At 46.8% G+C, this 21,260-nt stretch overlaps 2 protein-coding genes across 2 annotated transcripts in view; both read left to right on the top strand.

Moving 5' to 3' along the window:
* The window catches only part of LOC146194298 (testis-specific serine/threonine-protein kinase 3-like), a 320,653-nt gene that overhangs the window by 18,604 nt on the left and 280,789 nt on the right, over window positions 1-21,260 (top strand). The window lies entirely within an intron of this gene.
* LOC146194301 (uncharacterized) lies at window positions 10,266-11,666 on the top strand. The gene has a single exon (XM_084597337.1). It carries the CDS (start codon window positions 10,694-10,696, stop codon window positions 11,597-11,599), a length of 906 nt encoding a protein of 301 aa, XP_084453463.1. The 5' UTR covers window positions 10,266-10,693; the 3' UTR covers window positions 11,600-11,666.

Raw genomic sequence — 21,260 nt, 5'->3', positions numbered from 1 at the left:
GCACATGATTTCTGCGCAATTCCTGGTCTTTATTTACATCCTTACTGTCTCAAACCGTTTGCAAAAGTGAGATGTATATATGATTTCTCAACTACAAAAAAAGAAAAAAGAAAATAACCTAGCGTAGGTTCTGAATTTCGCTTGCTTTGAAAAAAAAAATCAAGTGTCGATGATAGTGTTGAAAAAATCAGGGAGCACTGCGGAATCTACACTGCAGAAATGTGAAAATCTAAGCGTTGCTGGTGCACACGGTGCATCACGTTTGCTCTCATCACTATGAATTAAATGCACCGTCATTATCATTGCTAATGTCATCACTGCTAATTCCAACTTCATTGTCATCGCTACTATCATCCTTACAGTAGACAAGGAGAATTTTGATGTGTTTCACGATCCCGAGCGTTGCACAGTTGGCTAAAGCGCTCGGATGGGGATGCGAGGGATAGAGGTTCGGCTCCCAGCGGAAACAGGATTTTAATTTTTTTCTGATGGCATCATCATGACGTCATTTGATTGACAGCTATAGTGTGACCAAACAAACGAATGCCGACAGTATGAGCCATTAAAGATTTTCACCTTAAAATTGATGGGCCTGTACAAGGTAACGCTAGTGAACTCTTCCAAAAGCAATGCAATAAGTATTATGCTACGGCACAGTAAAGAAGGTGCACACTGAAAGATTATTTTCTCATGACCACTTTATAGGGACTCTATAAGCGATCGTTGCTTGCAGCCTCTTCAATTTTCCTCCTCAGGCGGTGCATGCAAAGGAAGGCCCCCGTGCTCAACTGCTGGGGCTTCATCATGGCACAGCAAGGCAAATTTGTCGACCGTCTGTGGCTCAGAAGGAGGACTTCTTTGGGCACAAGTGGAGCCTGTGCAGAAATATCAGGCACTAATGTGTACCAATGCCATAGTCTACCAGTGGGCCATTTAAAGGCAGGCGTCACGATGCAGGTAAGCCTGTTCAGTCATGTCTTTATTGCAGTAACTAGCTGTAATATGTTTTTCATATTCAGGGAAGTGCATTTCCAAATTAAAGCCTAACATCTCTGCTGTGAAAATTCCACAAGTACTTTTATATTTTTTGAGTTGGTTTTTGGGAAAGGGTACTCAATGACCCACCTCATGAAAAACAGCATTTCATCTGTAAAGAAACGTGGCCCTTAAGTATGTGATGCAAGATTGTGTTAGCATGTAGCATTTTATAAATTTGTAGGAAAAAATTGTATCTAAAAACTTGCAACTGTAATTACATCTCATTATACAAAAAGAACAGAGGCACCTGTGTAGACCCGCATTGGTTATATTTTTAATTCTTGCTATCTTTTAGGGATCCTCAAGGAGACGGTGCACTTTGAGAACCTGCAGAAGATCACCATGGGTCATAAATATGTGATCTATAGTGATGCAGCCTACCCCCGATGGCCTCTACAAGCTGTTTGGAGGTGCCGTACTGCAGCCTCATCATGTTGCCTTCAACAAGGCAATGAGCAGTTTTAGGGAAGCTGTAGAGGGGAGGTTTGGCAGCGTAGCACGGGATTTTTCTTTTATTGACTATTTCAAGAACCAAACTTTGAGATGGTAACAGGTAGGGGGCATGTATAAAGTTGCGCAATGAACTGCCGAACATCTTTGTACAGCTGTCATGTGTCTATCTACTTTGTCTTGTGTCTGCCTCAGTTGGTCAGTACCTTGTGCCTTTTCAGACATAAGTGTCGGCCTACGTCCTGCGGTCAAAAAATTTGGAACATTTTTTTTTTAGGCTGCCTTTCTCAGTAAAATATGGACAAGCATGGCAAGCAGTGACCTTCATAGTTGAGGCATTTGTCAACAGTCGCAGAATTCATCTCTGTATTCCTTACAGCAATAATTGCAGCATGCAGTGGTGCATATCTTGTAAATAGGGTAAGTGCACTAGGAAACTTAGACACCAGAAACAAGTGGACAGGAGGCTTGCAGACTCACAACTGGATTTTACTAAGTAAAGATGACACATATAAAGTGCACAAAACCGCATGCTCAATGCTATACTTTTGCTTGCTGTATATATGTCCTCTTTCGGTTAGTAAAATACAGTTGTGAGCCTGTGTACGTCCATGTCCACTTCTATTTCTGTTGTCCGTGTTTTCTAGAACAGTTACTCCATTTCCAAGATGAGCATCACTGCATGCAACAATGCTACCCAAAGATTTATGCTGTTCATTTGTTGACGCTGTTATGCCGAGATGCAGCTTTATGATTTTTTTTTTATGCGAGATGCAGCAATATTTATCTCGATTGATTGCAGCAGTGCATGACTACTTTCTCGTTGTTCTCGTCTCACAGTGTTCAGCATGACATGGTGTGTGCGTGGTGGCGTTTAGGGTGGCGTGTGATAGTGTTCGTGTTCAAATGCAGGGGTTTTTGCCTGAGTGTTGTGTGCAGCGATATGACAGCTTCGGTTCGCCATCTCGCTACTTGGCGAACTGAAAGGACGCGATGACTTTGGTTCGGCGTTGTCTCCCATGCTCATTTGACTGCGTGACCGTCTACCGGTAGACACCTGACAGCTGTGCTCCGGACCAACGGCTTCACTTGTTCCCAACGCTGACTTCGAACTGTTAGTGGCACGAGATGCTTGTGACCGCAAATATGCACTAGACCACCAGTCTGAACGCTGTACTTGAGTTGTGCCGCGTGGGCCGTCTCTAGTGTTTCACCCGAACGGCTGTGTGTGCGTTTGTGTATTGTCTAGATTAAGGAAAGGTGGCATCTGAGTTATAAAAGTGTCTATATGTGTGAAGTGCCATCTGCTTTGGCGAACGAGGCGGCGAACCACCACAGCTTGTCTTCGTCAGGCCGTCTGACGGCTTCAGTGAGAACCTGTGCTACCAGATGCAAAAAGTGATGATGCCATTTTATGGCTTTTCACTTCATGCCGCTAATTCACAGCTCATATATTCATTGATCGCATGTACTGCTAGAGTCATTATTCAGAGTTTTCTGTACACTACTGAATTAATTGTACTCTCATTGAGCTGTCATGTTGTCATCATGCCCGAGACGCTTTGCATTGTAGCCCCATCCAGTAGTGCAGCCAGAGCTCGAGTTTTACCAACGTTGGCATCAACGAATGCCGCAGATGCCCTCTCCCTCTGTTTCCGCACTCTTTTTTTTTCATAAACTAAAGTCGCCTTTGAATCTGCTAGATTTTAACCCTGCAAAACTGTGTCTAGTCAGGCCGAAGCTATCACGCATATCTTTCTTTTGTTTTTTTTTGCAGCTGTGGGTTTCATGGATCCTGAAAATCACTTCGTGAGCCCTTATTTGAGAAACACTAATCTATGATATGCTTTTAGCAATTACCACTGTGGAACGGGACATTTTGAATTCTTTTTGGTGAAGTGGTGACCACACTAACAGTGTTTTCAACGTTGTAGCTGAGGCTCACTTGAGAGAGGTTGTGCACATATTTTTTTTTCGAGTCATTGCATATGTTTACAATTCTAACAATGCAAATATTTCTTAAAATATGCAAATTAAAATTAGTGTAATGCCTTTTGCAGATAATTTTGGACCTGTATTTGCGAAACTGTAGCCTTAGCTACTTATGCACCATAAAATGCAAGAACAGAAACACACCGACAGCATTTGTGTTGCAAAAATGTATTTGGGATTTATTTGGCAAAGTGAACATGGTCGAGAGAGGTTTGGAGAAAATAAACTGGTGCTATCTGCAATGTGATATAGTGCCAACATAAATAACTTTCATTCTTTCATCAGTGCAATCAGCATCTTGTCAACTGATTGCCAAGATTTCACCAGCTGATCTTCACATGTCCATCTTCACACGGGGCAGTGTTCGTCACCATGTGCTGCATAAAACATCTGTGTTGTATTCTTTTACCTTCCTGGAATGAAAAGGTACAGTGTTCACAGAAATTACTGTAAAATTAAAGCTGCTGTGAGAAAGCTGGAGGTTGTTTAGTATTGCTCTCCAGCTGGCATTGCAGTGAATAACTACGCACATGATTATTCATGAAATGTCTGGGCATATGGCATACCCCTATATCATGGCACAGAAGTGCAGCAGTCTCCTCTTGTGAATGCACCTATCGGGGGTGGGATTGCCGCTCCATTTGCTCCATTTTACTCCAAACTGCTTTTCCTGCTCTATCCTGCTCCAAAATGCAATATTGCTTCAAAACTGCTCCAAACTGGCTGTTTTAATGTTCTACCATCATATTTAGTGCAACACGCAAACAATGTCTTTGCACCAGTAGCAAAGATATAACGCATCTAGCACTGGGCTTAATACAAACGAAATTTTCGTAAGGGAAGGAAGCATGTGGCATAATAAATATTTGTTTGCAAGTAAATTTAATATGAGTCACTGGCGATTGGAGATAATTGCAAAACAAATGCACTGTGCATGTGACGTAGCACCTCTTCTCAGCCTTTTGAATCGCCGGTGGAGAGAGAAGCAAGAGCAGCAAGCGAAGCAGATAGGCGCAAACTACCGTGAGTCGTTCGGAAGGAAGCTTGTCAGACTGGAAAAACCACATGAGTTATTCTAATGGTTGTGGTTTAAGAACAAGCAGGCACTTATAGAGCCTCTTTTTCAGTAACAAGCTTGCCGGGCCTACAGCAGACAAAATCATACTTGAATCATTATGGGTTGGTACTCCAAACATGTCACTCACTAGGAAGCGTCTCAAGAGTGTTGGAAAGCCATACAGGGCCTATTGCCAAGATTTAAAAAATGAGCCCCAGCATTGCTCAAGCAAAGAATGATAGAACTATTGGAAGGAGGTAGTGAAGTAAAAATGCTGAAGTATGAAAAGGCTACCCTTCAGTGCCATCTATGTTTCCTGAAGGCACTACTGACCACTGCTCAGGAATTTATCAGCACAGGCATAGGATCAAAAAGGGATATGCACAAGATAGCAGAAATGTCATGGCCATTAATCTGAGCTCCAAATTAGTGGCATTGCTTGAGTGCATTGAAGTGGTAAATGTGACATTTGAATCTGTCAAGTCAGAATAGGCAAATGCGTTAGGTCACAAGGTCACACTAGGTGTTCAGTTATAAAGCACACCAGCAAGCATTTTGTTTGCTTCTAGTCTGCTCCAAGTTGTTGGCCGTTGTCTTGTCAGAAATGAGTGCGAAGTTGGAGAGGCATTGAACTTGCATAAAAAGGAAGAGCTCATCTTTTTCTGTCAGAAAGAGAAAAACAATTGCTACAATTATCAGAGGCATTTGACCTTAGGAACCTGCTCCAAAACATAATTCAAATGCTCCAAAACTCTTGTCTCATTGCTCCAAAGCTGCTCCAAAACTCTTGTCTCGCTGCTCCCAAAGCTGCTCCAAAATGTTTGAGCCTGCTTCCACCCCTGACCTATGTATCAGACCCATGGATGACTGTCTTTAGTGGTAATGGCACATACCCACGGCGGGGAATAGGCCATGGTATATAGCAAGTACAAAAGGTTCATGGACAAGCAATTGGGTATTTTGATAATTACAAATCTTAAACTAGAATTTCATGAAAAAAATAAAGGAAAAGAAAAGGCAGTGAATTCTCATTGTAGCAATCTACCTGGTGTGATTATATAGTTGTGAACAGAATTGCACACGGGTTGTAGGGTATATCCCTTGGCACTTGCCCCGAAGGAGAGGAGAATAAACACAAATAGCATGCCTGAGTAATCACCATTTGAACGATCTAACAGTCACTAACAGTGTTTCACAAGGAAGCCTGCTTTGGCCACTGTTGTTGAAAGTGTTCATCAAAGACATTGCCCACATCGACATATCCATTAAATTTGTCGTACATATATAGGGTGGATCTGGTACATATGATATGGGCATGTCCAGAAATCTAAAATATAAATCGAGAGACAAAAAATAATGTTGGGAAACTACTGTCGAGCTCACGCCCTGAAACTCTGCTAGGTCTAATTCGACTAGCTGACGTCGCCCATGTCCAAGGACTCCAGGCCGTCATCTTTGCGGATAAGTTGCCACCTACCTTTCACCTGTTGGATATTTATTAGTTTTGCCACCACCACATGCAGATGACTGTTCTATTATGACGAGCACAGATGCAGACACGTTGACAAAGCAAAGCAAAGCCTTCCTGTTAACATTATTGTTGTGGTTTCAATCAAACAAACTTAATATAAATTGTTCAAAGACAACGCTAATTATTTTCCCAGAAAAAATTTTTTTTTAATCGTGCTGTCAGCAATGAGAGCCGGAACATTACAATTGTAGGCTCGCAGAGAATACTAAGTGTCACGTTCAACAGCAATCTACACCTGGACTTTCCTGTTGCGGGCATATGCAAAATATTTTCCATGGTATTTGATGTTATTTTATGTCAGTGAACGCTCCTTCTGATGCACATTGAAAACAAATTGAATCATTTTTTCACATCAACGAATGCATTAAGACCACAGTGGCGGGTGGAGTAAACAATAATATAATTTTGCCATCCTTTTCTTGAGGATAAATAAAATTCACCAAATGGGTAATTGCGGTAGAAATGTCTCTATAAAATATTACTTCTGAGCTTTTGCGTTGATTATGCACATGCACAGCAGCATGCTGCAATGACCTAAGAGCTGGAAATGCATCACGCGTCCAGGCAAACATCACACAAAAGTGTGAAGCCGCAAAAAGAAAACGCATGTGGTAACTTCCCACGCTTTGCCCGATGATGAATACATTCTGGAGAGGGGTGCCTGATGGCACACCACACAGGAAGATATGGTGGCTGTTTGGGAGAAGGGACATGGCCATAAAACCATTACACTGATCCATTAGGAGTTGAGTTCTACAGATGCTGTTTTGATCCGCTGTATGTGGCATCAGACATGCCCTGTGTTTTTCTGGCAGACAGACTCCTTGTTCGACTATTGCAACGCTATCGAAGTGAAAAGGGATGTTTCTATGTCTCCTCGCCTGTTCCCATGGTATGACTGCAGGAACATTGCTTACCAATACCTTTTGATTGACTGCCTGATTGACCCGGAGAGATGTGCCGTGTTTTATTGACCAAAGTTCTGTAAGAGGGCTGGATTGATTGTTTAAAGGTTTCTTGTGGAGTAAAAAAAAAAACAATAGCCCTGGGCAAGGGGCTCAATAGTCTATCATTGCTATGAACTTGCTTTTGACCTTTTGCTGTTAAGACCTTTGAAGTATGTACACAAGTCTGCAGAAGTGCAATCAAATTTCATTGCTTTTGTTCTCTCATCTTCGAAACGTCATTCTTCTCTCAAACCAAAGACTCAGTCATGCCACCAAATGGAGTGTAGGTTCAAAACAGTGAGACAAGCATAACAATACACAAAGCATTGCGATGGTCTCGTGAGTGTGCACCATGAACATGAAAATTTGTGAATAATTTGTTCTCCTACTCTTTTATTTAATTTATCGCTGCTTTCATAGACCATTGCATTTTGTATAATGCACTGTTGCTGCTGCTGGTCCGTGCATAGTTTTGGCATGAATGCAAAAGCTAACAACTAGGTTCTAGTGTGAGTTTTAAACTATAGTAAGTTGTTAAGGCATTGAGATAAATAAAACTTTTTACAAATTGGTGCTGCTCAAAATAAAGTAAATATGTCCTCACCCCTCAGGGGCACTGACTGTAGGCTTGGTGTTGACGGCAGCGGCTCCACACTTTGCAGACTTGTGGCTGTGCCATGGAAGCAAGCAAACAAATGAAAGAAATAATTATTTCTGCAGCCATGAGATCTTGGGCTGTTTTCCGGTGCATAACAACATGCACGAGCTTACTTTAGCACTCTGGCTACACCTTGTACACTGCAGTAAGAGAATCAAGACTGAAAATTGCAGTGCTTTGTAAATAGCTGTAACGTGTTCAACAACAACATTGAAGAAAGTAATATAAGAAGTGTTGTCGCTTACTATTCCGGGAGTTGTCATGATTGCTTTCATCATCATGAGTCTCTCTGGGCACCATGTCATTCAGGCACTTGCAGGCTCATTTCATCTGAAAGGGAATAACCATATGAGACACAGATTATTGGTAATTAACTTGCCAACATAACACAGGATCTAATTGTGCAGCTGAAAGTTGTGCCAGGACACTAGAACAGTGCCACGACGCAGACACTGTTGCCTTCATTCAATGCAATGGTCCTTAACAAGGATCCTTTTTTAATTTTCAGGTGTTTTTATAACACAATGAGCAAACCAGTTCAGCCTCTGCGACTTGTAAATGCTAATAGGACTTCCAGTGCCTGAATGTTTTGTCCAACAGCATAAAATATTGGCGCACTTCATTTCACGTGCTGACACAGGGACACAAGTTCATAAGCTTGGAGCAAAAAAAAATATATTAAATGACCTCTTGCAATATTTGGCTTTGGCACTGCATTCAGCATGTGCTATTAGCTAATGGTGCCAGAAGATAAAGTAAATCATCTTGCAAACAATTTTCATTTATTGTGGCTCCTGGTGGCTGTGCACATTTACATGCACATGTAAACAAAAGCAGCTACACGACGTGTATTAGCCATGCTTAGCAAAAATGCTGAAATATCATGTATCTAATTCGCACAATATAAGTGGCTTTTGACTTTGCGCTGCTATTCCCCAGCAATCGACTAGGTGGTTTTCAGACGGGCGGGCCGTATGTATCGTGGGAAAGCATCATCCACCACCACTCCTACTCGGAGCGCACGCGATCGGCAGGCGCCGAGTCACTGCCATTCCGAGCTACTCGAAAGTGCCGTTTTCGTCACATATGATAACTAATTGTTCCGCTCGGACAGTCCGCTGTCCAGTCCGATTGTCTGAACAGAGAAGGTAGTGGGTAGTGACTTACCGGAATCATTTTTTTTTCTGACGCTGGATGGCTTGCAAAGGCCTTTGCGAACGCCTTCATTGCGTATCGGAGCGAGCGCTCGTTCGCCGTCGGCGGATCCCTAGAAATCGTTGCAACTTCTTTCGACGGCGCCTTCTCCCTGCGCTGTACAGTGTATGTACAGGATGGTGGCGATCTCGAGCTACTTGCTGGTCGTCCGCCGCACTGAAACGCTTGCGCATGATGTTTTCTTGGCACGGCCGGGGCAAGGGTATTACAGCATTTGATGACGCTAATGTGAAAACGGAAGAACTATGTGGCCCGTTGCGCACAGCAGCACTCTACAAGCACTCGTAGCACCATCCCATCGGCGCTTGGCTTAGCTTGGCGGCTTGGCTCCATGGCTGCTGAAATCTCGTGAGATCTCGCGAGATTACGGCAAGCTGGACGTCCCGCGGCATACGTCTCCGGCGTACGTCTCCAGCGCTTGTACGTATCGGCAGTTTTCACGCATGCGCAGTAGGCGTCCGATACGTCTACGTTTCTACGTCTCCGGGAGACGTAATACGTCTCCGGTAAGCTAAATCTCTCTATTCTCGGCCGAGATTTCTTGTCCCGTACTGGAATCGTGGTTGATATCGGCAATGGTGGCTATCGGGAAAGCCCGTTCGCGCCACTCAAGCCGTTCGTCACAGCACCGACCACGACGGCCGAAAGGACAGCTTCCGAGGTGGAAAGGAGGAAAACCTCCCGAGGAAGCGGCGCTCCCCCTCAGCCGCTGAATACAGCAGATGCGGCCCGTCCCCATGCCTTGCGCGTGGGCGCAGAGTGTTTACAGGGTCTGCTGGCAAACGCCGACAACCTAACAGACCATGAGCGCGGCCGCGTCTTTTCGTTGTTAGGAAACTTCGAAGAGATGTTCACGGACCGCCCCGGCTGTACCAAGCTTGTACAGCACCGCATCGAGACAGGAGACGCGCAGCCTTGGAAATCCAACCCGAGACCGGTCAGCCCCGCCAAAAGGCAGGCGATTGACGTGGCGCTGCAAGAACTGATCGATGCGGGCATTGTTCGCCGCTCCTCAAGCCCCTGGGGATTCCCAGTGGTGCTGGTCCCCAAAAAGGACGGTAGCTCACGGCTGTGCGTGGACTACAGGCGACTGAATGCGGTCACACAAAAGGATGCATACCCCTTCCCGAGCGTGGACGACATTGTTTCGAACCTCGGCGGAGCGCGGTATTTTTCTACTCTGGACGCTAGCAAAGGCTATCTCCAGCAGCATGTAATGGCAGCAGCGGCAGCATGGAATGAACTTCTTTTCTAAAAGCAACTGTTTTTGCTGCAGATAACAGAAAACCTTCTTCGACGCCGAGTATCAAGATTTCTGCGTGACTATCAGCACCGCCCACCAACGTACAAGCAAGCCTGGTTCTCGGCTACCATCTGCGCTACATTAGGCGCTGTCGTCGAGGGTCTCACCAGCTATAAAAGGACCACCGGAGCCTGTGCATCACTTTGGCAGCAGCGGCAGCATGGAATGAACTTCTTTTTCTAAAAGCAACTGTTTTTGCTGCAGATAACAGAAAACCTTCTTCGACGCCGAGTATCAAGATTTCTGCGTGACTATCAGCACCGCCCACCAACGTACAAGCAAGCCTGGTTCTCGGCTACCATCTTCGCTACATTAGGCGCTGTCGTCGAGGGTCTCACCAGCTATAAAAGGACCACCGGAGCCTGTGCATCACTTTGGCAGCAGCGGCAGCATGGAATGAACTTCTTTTCTAAAAGCAACTGTTTTTGCTGCAGGTCAGTGGTAAACTTTTCTTACTCTCCTGCACTTCCATCGTTGCTGCCGCTGCTGCCACGTGAAAAGTATGGAAAACGAGCAATGTCCAACTTGTGATACTGAACTGGATGTGACCGATGCCACAATTGAATGTGCCGAGTGTCATTGCAAATATCACACAGGAAAATGTGCGGGTGTTGCGGATACAACTATCAAGACGAAAGGAGAAGCTTACCGCAAAAACTGGTTCTGCTCGACATGCAGATCTTCCAAATCACGAACCTCTGCAACTGAAAAAACTGACAGCGAACCTGACATGGCAAACATTCAACTGTGGCTCAAAAGTATAAGCGACAAACTCGATGTGCTATTACCACTCAAAGAAACGGTTGAGAAAATTGAGGACTCACTAGACTTCATTAAAGAGCAGTGTAACGAACTGCTAACACGAACCGAAAAAAATGAACAGGATATCGCTGAACTGAAATGCAGGGTGGACAAAATTGAATCCCAGGACAGGAATGTAGCTGAGCTAAGGGCTGAAGTCGACAACCTTGAATGGAGGAGCCGACGGCTCAACCTCGAGTTTCATGGAGTTGAACAGACTGATGAAGAAAATCTGCTTTACAAAATCAATACGATTGCTAAGCAGCATAACCTGCGGCAGCTAGCGGAATGTGACGTCGTATCGATTCACCGACTACCAGCAAAAAAAGATAAAATTCCTGGTGTAATTTGCCGCTTTGTGAAGCAGTCAGACCGGGATATCTGGTGGCAATGTAGGAAAAAGTTGCGTGACTCAAGCGACACAGTGTTCATCCTGGAAAACTTGACAAGGCGGGCGCGTGCACTCTTAACCGACACAAAAATCTGGGCCAAAAGGAATGACTTCAAGTTTGTGTGGCATAGCAACGGCCGAGTTCTTGTTCGCAGGAGGGACGGGGAGAGTGCAATAGCGATTGCCAGCGTAGGCGATCTCGATAAACTGAGATAAGAAGGTTTTTCGTCAAACATGGAAAAAGAGTCATACATTTTACCGCATACTTTTGGGAACTGCTTAGGCAAACAATATGCTAATTCTTTCAAATGTTTTCATGCCAATGTACGTTCAATCTGAAACAAAGAAGGCGTTTTGAATCTTTTGTTTGAACAAGTGCAGAGAACATTTGATGTTGTAATGCTGACAGAAACATGGTCCACTAATGAAGCCGATGTCTATCGCCTACCGTCCTATAAAACAGTATATGCCAACCGGTCCACGGGGCATGGTGGAGGGATTTGCATATTAGTTAATGATGACAATACTTATGAGCTCATTGAAGATTACTCTGTAACAACCCAGAACTATGAATTTTTGTTAGTCAGGATACAAAGAACTTTATTGGCTGTGTGTTACCGTCCCCCAAATGGTTCTGTTGTAGCTTTTCTAGAACATTTTGAATCAATATTGGTGTTCGTTAGTGAAAATCATTTAGATTTTATTTGTGGTGGAGACATCAATATCAATATGCTGCAGAATGACTCCGTAAAATATAAACTTGATATTTTATTAAAATCCCACGGCTGCTATAACGCAATTAGTCTCCCTACCAGAATAACTGAGACTTCATCGTCTCTAATTGATGTTTTTTGCACAAATATAGGTTCTGATGAAGTTAAAGCTGGCGTATTTGCATTTGATCTGAGTGATCACCTGCCAATATTTTTCTGCTCGAGGAGGTATGCCCGTCGAAAACACACTTCAGATATCCTTGTACTTCAACCTATAACATTCGGTAGCCTCTCAATGTTTCGCGAAAAGGTAATGTCCACGAGTTGGGATTTCATTTACAGCATAGCAGATGCAAACTGCGCTTATGATGCATTCATTTGCAGACTGAAGTCTATTTACGCAGCAAGCTTTCCTTTCGTACGCACCAAGCGCCGCCGAAAGATACGTAAGCCTTGGATAAGCAGCGAGCTTATTAGCAGAATAAACAAGAAGAATGATTTATACAACCAGTTCATAAAGTCTAAGGATATTAATATACTCAAAGAATTTAAGACATACCGTAATAAATTAGGCAGTGATCTGAAGAAGGCAAAGCGTTCCTATATGAATAACTTATTCAACTCTGCTGTAGGAAGTACGGATGTATTGTGGAAAAGGCTTAATTCTGTGCTAAAGCGAAACGTCGGCGCTGAAACAATTGAAAAAATGGTAATCAATGGCTCTGAGTTGTCCGGGAAGCAGCTTGCTGATGCGTTTAACAAATATCTGATGAACGCTGTAGAGAGCAATGTGGTATTTAATGATCTTCAGAATTTCTATAGAAATGGGACCTCCATTTTTCTTGATCCTGTTACAAACGAGGAAGTGATCAAATTAGTTAGAAGCATAAACAACAGCACTAGTAAAGATATTGACGGGTTCACTGTTGTACCAATAAAGCATGTTATTGATGTTCTTGCGCCTTGCCTTACGCACATTTTTAACCTGTGCCTTTCTCAGGCCGTATTTCCGTCTAAGATGCAAGTGGCACGAATAACTATGCTGTTTAAGAAAGGCGAGCGAAACGATATGGGGAATTACCGCCCCATATCAATACTTCCTGTGCTTTCTAAGGCTTTCGAGAAGGTTATTCTAAATCGATTAGTTCAGTTTGAATAGAAACATCACCTCCTAGTCGACTGTCAGTTCGGTTTCCGGAAAGGTCTTAGCACAGAATTTGCGCTGCTTGCCCAAAAGGAGTTTATATTATCTCAACTCGAAGACAGCAGACTGGTCTTGGGCGTTTTCGTTGATTTCACTAAAGCGTTCGACTCCATAAATCATCATCTACTAATACGAAAATTGGAGCATTATGGCATTCGTGGACAAGCAGCATCTCTCATAGAATCTTATCTATGTAATAGAATCCAAATTGTAGGAATTAATGGCCATTTCTCCAACCCTTTACAAGTTTGCTGTGGAGTACCACAAGGAAGCATTTTGGGGCCTTTTTTGTTTAATTTATATATAAACGACATAGTGAATAGCTGTCCCGCAGCTAACTTTATTATATATGCCGATGACACCAGTGTATTTCTAACTGGACGATTGGCCGATGAACTCATTGATAATGCAAATTTAACACTTGCTGCGTTAGAAGAATGGTCGCGCATGAACATGCTTAAAATAAACACAACGAAAACAAAAGCAGTTAGTTCTATTTCGCCCTAGAAACAAGAGCATAATAATAACGAAAACAATATCAATGCAGACCATACCAGTAGAAATCGTACCGACATTCAAGACGTTAGGTGTAATCTTTAATGAAACCCTTTCATGGAATGCGCATGTAGATTTCCTTACAAGTAAACTCGCTCAGGTAGTGGGGCTGGCTTATCGAAATAATTTTCTGCCACGTAATATTATGACACTAATATATAACTCCCTATTTTCATCGCGGCTTAACTACTGTGGCTTAGTTTGGGGTTCAACCACTAAAGAAAACACGCAAAAAGTTTATGTGTTACAAAAGCAGTTTCTTCGGATTATTGAAAATGTCCCACGTTATTTTCATACTCATGATCTCTTTAAAAAATACAATATTATGCAAGTTACTAAAGCTTACGACTATCGACTATGTAAGTCACTTAAACGAGATTTCATAAATAATTCTAGATTTCTGCAGTCACTAGCTGAACTGAAAGCAAACGATAGAGCGTACGCTACACGCAAAAATGAATAATGGAAGGTACGCACATACAGAACTAACTATGGTCTCCAAACATTACACAACATACTGCCACGAACATTAAACGATCTGGATAGAAAACACATTAAACTTGAATCAATCACTTATAAAGAGCTTAGAAAACATTTTTTGTCTGTTTAGAGGTGTGCATTATTGTTTTCCTATGCTAGAAGTCTGCACTAGTGTTGTATTAGTTATTTTTTTTCTTCTCATTCCATTCCCCCCCCCCCCCCCCCCCATCCTGTGAAGAATGTTGTCTTTTGCAACGTTATGTTAATTTTAGTATGTATACTTTGTGATTGTATATTTTCTGCACTGCCGATGTGAAGCTGTCATTGTTATTGTTTTGGGGGCCTGCGGCCTTGTCAAGTTGTCATTACGACAACTTTTTCTGCTGTGCTCCCTCATCCTATGTACGCATTGGGTGTAAATAAAACATTATTATTATTATTATTATTATTATTATTAGATGCGACCAGGCGACGAGTGTAAAACGGCGTTCACCTGCCACAGGGGTCTCTACGAATTCGTTAGGATGCCCTTCGGTCTGTCCGGAAGTCCGAGCACCTTTCAGCGGCTGATCGACCGTGTACTGGGAGACGCCACATGGCATCACGCTCTCGCCTACCTGGACGACATCGTCATCTACTCCCGCACATTCGAGGAACACCTCGAACACCTCCGAGACGTTCTAGGAAAACTCTGAACAGCAGGTCTCACGCTGAACCCCGCTAAAGCACAGCTGTGCAGGGCCGAAGTCAGTTTGCTCGGCTACCGCGTTCAGCGAGGAAAAGTAGCCCCGGACCCTGACAAACTTCGCGCTATCCTGGAATTCCCGGTGCCGAACGATGTAAAGGCCGTGCGCCGTTTTCTCGGCATGGTGGGCTACTATCGCCAATTTATTCCCAATTGCATCCGCCTGAAAACGCCTCTAACAAAATTGTTAAGGAAGGCAGCCTCGTGGGAATGGGGAGAGGAACAGCAGGCGAGTTTTCGTCAGCTCTCGCAAGCCATCGCCGATACCGCGTCACTGAAAATCCCCGACCTAAATAGGCCCTTTTTGATCCAGACAGATGCCTGTGATTTCGGAGTGGGCGCAGTGCTTCTCCAAAAGGAGGACGAGAAATTGCGCCCCGTGGCGTTCGCCAGCCGCGCGCTGACACCGGCGGAGCGCAACTACTCAGTGACGGAGAAGGAATGCCTCGCTATCATCTTCGCGCTCCGAAAATTCGAGATGTACGTGGAAGGTACAAGGTTCACGGTCGAAACCAATCACATGACCTTGACATGGCTGACCCGCTTACGTGAGCCGAGCGGGAGGCTCGCGCGCTGGGCACTGATGCTACAGCGCTTCGATTTCGAGGTGCGCTACCGGAAAGGTGCCACAAACGTGGTTGCGGACGCGCTGTCGCGCGCGCCGGTGAATGACCCGTCCCCAGCCACGGGAGAGGAGGCGCGGCAACTTCCCCGCTCGTCGGGAAAGGAGGGCCGAAAGGAGAAATTCCTGCCTCCGGAGCACGCGCATCTCGTGACAGCGAAAACGCCGATCGAGATTGCATTCAGCAGGGAAGAGCTTATCAAAGCTCAACAGGAAGACTCGTATTGTCGTGAGATGGTCGACAGTCTGCGTGAAGAGACGGACCAATCGACACCGCTGGTCGAAGAGCGCCCAGAATCCGCGGAGAACGCGGTAGGTGCGAGCTCAGTGCAGCTGGTATTGCTGCGAGTGAGGTGGAGAGCTTCCTGTTGGACGCTGATGGAGCTTTGCTGAAATACGTGCCTGGCAAAGAAGACTCAAGCGAGTGCTTCAAAGCCGTCATCCCCGGCCAACTGAGGCATGCTGCTTTGCAGCACTATCACGACGCAGACGGTCACGGAAGCGCACCAAAGACATGGAAGAAACTATGTCGGCTCGCTACCTGGGCAGGAATGAAGGCTGATGTATGTAAATACGTACGGACCTGCCACGTCTGCCAAGAAAGGAAGCCGCGAGGTGGAAAACCGCCTGGCCTGCTCCAACCGATTGTGAGCACAAAGCCATGGGAAACTGGCGTGCGATCTGATCGGACCGCTGCCGCGCAGCAAAAGAGGGCACAAATTTGTGTTAGTGGTGACATGTTCAGCGGAATCGCTGAACTCTATCCGCTGCGAAACGCCACAACGAAGGAAATCCCGACGAAGCTCTCAGGATTGTTCTGTCGCTACGGGTTTCCGGAGAGACTGATCACTGACAACGCCTCGTATTTCACGGCGAAAGTTTTTCGTGATACATGTGCCGCCATGGGCGTACGGCAGCAGCGAACGACGTGTTATCATCCGCAGTCAAATGTGACCGAACGCCGCAATCGCGACGTGAAGCCACTACTCGGGGCATACGCCCGGACGCACAACGACTGGGATGAGCACCTCGACGCTATCACCTTTGCACTGCGAACAAGCGAGAATCGCTCCACGGGTTTCACGCCTGCCTTCCTGATGTTCGGGAGGGAACTAAATACGCCAACTGACACCATTTTGACCAAAAGGCAGGATGCTTCGTCAGGCGAAACGGCAATAGCCGACTACGCGCGGCGCATGCGTGATCGCTTGCAAAAAGCAGTGAGCGAGGCCAGCCAAAATCGCGCTAAAGCAAGGGCTAGCCAGAAGGCTGCCTATGATCGCGCGCATCGGAACGTGGAATTTCAAGTGGGAGACTTCGTTCTAAAGCGTAGCCATGTGCAGAGCGATGCGAGCACGGGGTTCGCAGCTGGTCTTGCGCCTAAATGGATTGGGCCGTTCATAGTTGCTGTGAAGCTCTCGCAGTTGAACTACAGGCTGAAAGATCCGAACACGGGTCGACTCGGCAAGCCGATCCACGTCGGGGAGCTAAAGCAGACTTCCAACGGGAAGTGGCTGGCAGGGCGGCAGCGCCGATTGCGCGAAGACGCGGGAAAAGGTCAGTGCCCCCACCTACCCCCAAGGCTCGCCCATACAACACCCGCTCTAGGCGAAAACGACCTTGACGGGGTGACTGGCCTGACAACAACATGTCGACCGCTCAGACGAGCGGTCGAGGAAGCAACCGGTTTGAGGAAGCGAGCTGGCTACCGGGGGCGTATCTAGTAGTATTGTCCGTATGTCCCCTCGTGCCAAACAAAGGGGGGGAGGAAAGGAAAAGCGGGCGGTGGCGAAGACGCTACCAAGCTGTCCCCCCTCTCCACTCGCTGCCGTAGGGACCTGGCCAAATGGCAGGCAACTATTGGCTAGGAGCGCCAAAGGAAAACTAGTCGGAAATCCGAAAGGGGTCTCCCAGAAGGCGCTGCGAAGACAGGCGTCGTCTCCCAGCGAACTCGCTGACGCAGTCGACATCACAAGCATCAGATAGTCAGCAGCAACAATGCCTTGGGTGCCAGCGACGGTCGCAGCTCTAGCCGCCACAACAGAAGCGCGCACTCCCTCGAGACCGGCCGTGCCACAACCCAAGTCGCCGCCGCCCAGCCGTCAGGAAGCAGCGTCCGGTGACGGTTCTGGACGGCTGTAGGAGCAGCAGCTGCCGGCTGCAGTGCTGCCTCTCGTGCGCCGGACGCCATGGAGTGACACTTCTCGAGATAAGCGCTGCGGATATCGCCGCCGTGTTTCCGGCAAGTGGCGTGTGTGCGTGCGTGCGCGCGTGTGGGTGTGACTGCGGTCGTCGCAGCTGTGTGACAGCATTTCCGTGCGGTCGGCGTACCGACGAGCGGTGCCATGTGATCATCGCGAACTTCGAGACAAGGGACTTAATTCGTGCTTCACGGCAGACAGAGTAGCTGTGGAGCAGCGAACGGAAATATTGCGGCGCAACCAACCCTCCAGGCACTGGACGTCGCGAAACCGCCGTGGCGGCGCTTACACCTGCGCAGTGAAGAAGTGTACGGAAGCCCGGACTACCCGACCATCCCAGCTAGCCACCCGGACAGCGGCGTTGGAGCGTTGGATGCAAGACAAGGCGGCAAGGAAGTCGTTGCCGGCCTACCGTCGCCTGAATTCAGGTGACGTTCGGTCTTTAGGGAGGAGGAGTGTAGCGATCGTGGAGAACCACGCATCCCTCCGAAACGCCGCGCGCCGCGGAGGATGAAGGGGACAAACGTATTCCTTCTCTTCTGGGGTTGAGTAACCCAAACGGGTTGCTCGATAGCGCCGCGTTTCCCTCTTCCCTCGCCGGGCGCAGGAGCGCACCGCTAGGCGTCGCAGACGCGATGCTCATTGGCCGAAAAAGGACAAAGGGCAAGATGCGCCGAGATCGGCGGGAACCGGCTACCGCCGGGGAGAGACGACAGCGAGCCGCGACAACGGAAGGACGCAAGGTAAATACCTCCCCGCTATACTTCTTTGTTGTCGCCATCTTGCCCTTCGAAGTGTCAGGCCCCATCCAAAAGGATAGGGTCGCCAGCAAGACCTTCACCAGCGTTCTTTTTGGGAAAACCCAATAAACATCTGGTTCCGGGCAAAGTCCTGTTCTGTGTTGTGTCGTACTTTGCATTACCACTTTGCGGCCGTGAGAACGGCTGCCCGTGGTGTGTGATCGCGGGAGCTGTGTGTTTGCGGCCTAGACCTCAGAAGAGGCTCGACGGCTTAATAAGAACCCCCACACCGTTCCACCAAGCCATTAGTCTGCGGGTGGTATGTCGTGGCCCGTCGATGGCTAGTGTCTGTAAGATTCAGCACAGCATTATTCAGGCGGGCTGTAAAAGCTGCCCCACTGTCGGTAATGATAATAGCCGGAGCGCCATGACGCAATACGACGCCGTGGACAAAAAACTGCTACTTCGATGGCAGTTCCATTTGTGACCGACGTGGTGTCTGCACACCGGGTCAGTCTCTCGCGAAAACAATCCAACGTTTTCCATTAGTTGACTTCGGGAAAGAACCAAGAATATCCATCCCCACTTGTCGGAAAGGAGGTTTTGGTGTAGCGATGGGGCTGATTTCACGGGTGGAGTCTTTCAGCGTTGACAGCCAGGCAGGTTTTAACGTAAGATAGGCAGTAATTTCGGCCAATAGTACTTTTTCCGAATTTTTGTAAGCGTGCGACTAACTCCCAAATAGCAGGTGGACGGTTCGTCGTGACAAGCGCTCAAGATGTCAGGCGGTAAGTGCGTAGGTACTACGAATAGAAATGTCTCTTTTGATCTTTCAAAATTGCGCTTGTAGAGAACTCCACTTCGCAAAGCGTATGACTGCAAGTCACGCCGAAAAACAAGTGGTACTCTACTACAGCATCCTTCCAGATAATCGATGAGCGGCGCCAGCTCCGGGTCCTTGCATTGAAGGTCAGTCATATGGGATTGGGTAATGGCCCAATAAAGAGAAAATTGTCGGCATTTTCCACTACAGTGGAGTCCAAGGGCGCGCGTGACAAGCAATCTGCATCTTGGTGTTCATGTCCCGACTTATAACCAGTAGCGTCATGCTCTTGAAGACGGAGGCTCCAACGAGCCAAGCGTCCAGACGGGCCTTTAAGGTTTGCCTGCCAGCACAACGAATGATGGTCGCTGACAATACGGACGGGTCGTCCATGCATATATGGTGGAAACTTGCTGATGGCCCAGATTACCGCAAGACGCTCCTTCTCCGTGGTCGAATACTTCGCCTCCGGTCGTGAGAGTGTTCAGCTCGCATAAGCGATAACCCGTTCTACTCCGCCTTGACACTGGATGAGTACCGCTCCGAGGCCAACGTTACTGGCATTAGTATATGTACGTCGGTTGCGGCGTCTTCATCGAAATCGGCGAGTACTGGGGGTGTATAGGCGACCTCGAGCTCCTGGAAGGCTTGTTCTTGATCGTCTCCCCACCGAAAGGGTATTTATTCTCTGGTTAGTGCTGTCAGCGGTTCAGCTATCTTGGCAAAATCTTAGACGAAGCGTCGGTAGTAAGAACACAGACCCAGAAATCGCCGAAGTGCCTTTTTGTCAGTTGGGCGTGGAAAACTTGACACTGCAGTAGTTTTGTCGGGATCAGGGAGAACGCCTGTAGATTAACAACATGGCCGATAAAGCGTAGTTCCTTGAAAGTGAAGTGACATTTCCCATGCTTGATCATTAGTTGCGCGCCTTGAGTGCTTGAAGCACAATGCGCAACTGGTCCAGGTGTTGCTCGAAAGTAGGCGAGAAAATGACAACATTATCTAGGTAGACCGAGCACGACTGCCACTTCAGACATGAAAACACCGTGTCCATCATACGTTGGAACGTGGCCGGTGCAGAACAAAGACCAAACGGAAGCACCTTAAACTCGTATAGACCATCGGGCATCACAAACCTAGTCTTCTCTGTCTCTCTGATCTACCTCGATTTGCTAGTATATGCTTTTGAGGTTAATGAGGAGAAGTACCTGGCGTTGCGTAGTCGGTCGAGGGCATCAATCCTGGGGAGTGGATAGACATCCTTTTTGGTCACGTTATTTAGCTTTCGGTAATCGACACAGAATATCAAGGTGCCATTTTCTTTTTGACAAAGACCACTAGCGACGCCCATGGCTCGTCGAAGGCTGGATCACGTCGTCCACAAGCATTTCATCCACTTGCGTTTTAATGGCTTCACGTTCTGGTAAGTTGGACTCATCGGTGATGATGCGATGCTTGGCGACAGGAGTACGACCGATCTTGGAGCCCGTCGTGAAGCAGTCAACGAAATCAGTCAGAAGAGCGGAGGGATGATTCCTCTGATCTGGCGTCAAGTCAGGTGCGGCCTCTTCTTGAGTGTTAGTCCCGGCGGTGCATAAATGAGGCAAGGCAGTAACATCATGAAGGAAGGCAACAGCCGTATCCTTGGAAAGGTGCCGCATCTGCTTAGTAAAATTTGTCAGGAGGACAGACAGTTGCACAATCGTTATGGAGTTGCACGAGTTCTCGAGCAACGGCTAATTCCTTCTCGAGGAGTAGCGAGAGGTGCGCAACCGCGATGCCCTCGTAGTCGTC

The sequence above is a fragment of the Amblyomma maculatum genome, chromosome 3, assembly GCF_055883805.1.
Source record: "Amblyomma maculatum isolate TAMU_Amacu chromosome 3, ASM5588380v1, whole genome shotgun sequence".
Taxonomy (NCBI): Eukaryota; Metazoa; Arthropoda; class Arachnida; order Ixodida; family Ixodidae; genus Amblyomma; species Amblyomma maculatum.
Note: the sequence above shows the minus strand (reverse complement) of the source record. Positions and strands in the feature narration are given on the sequence as shown.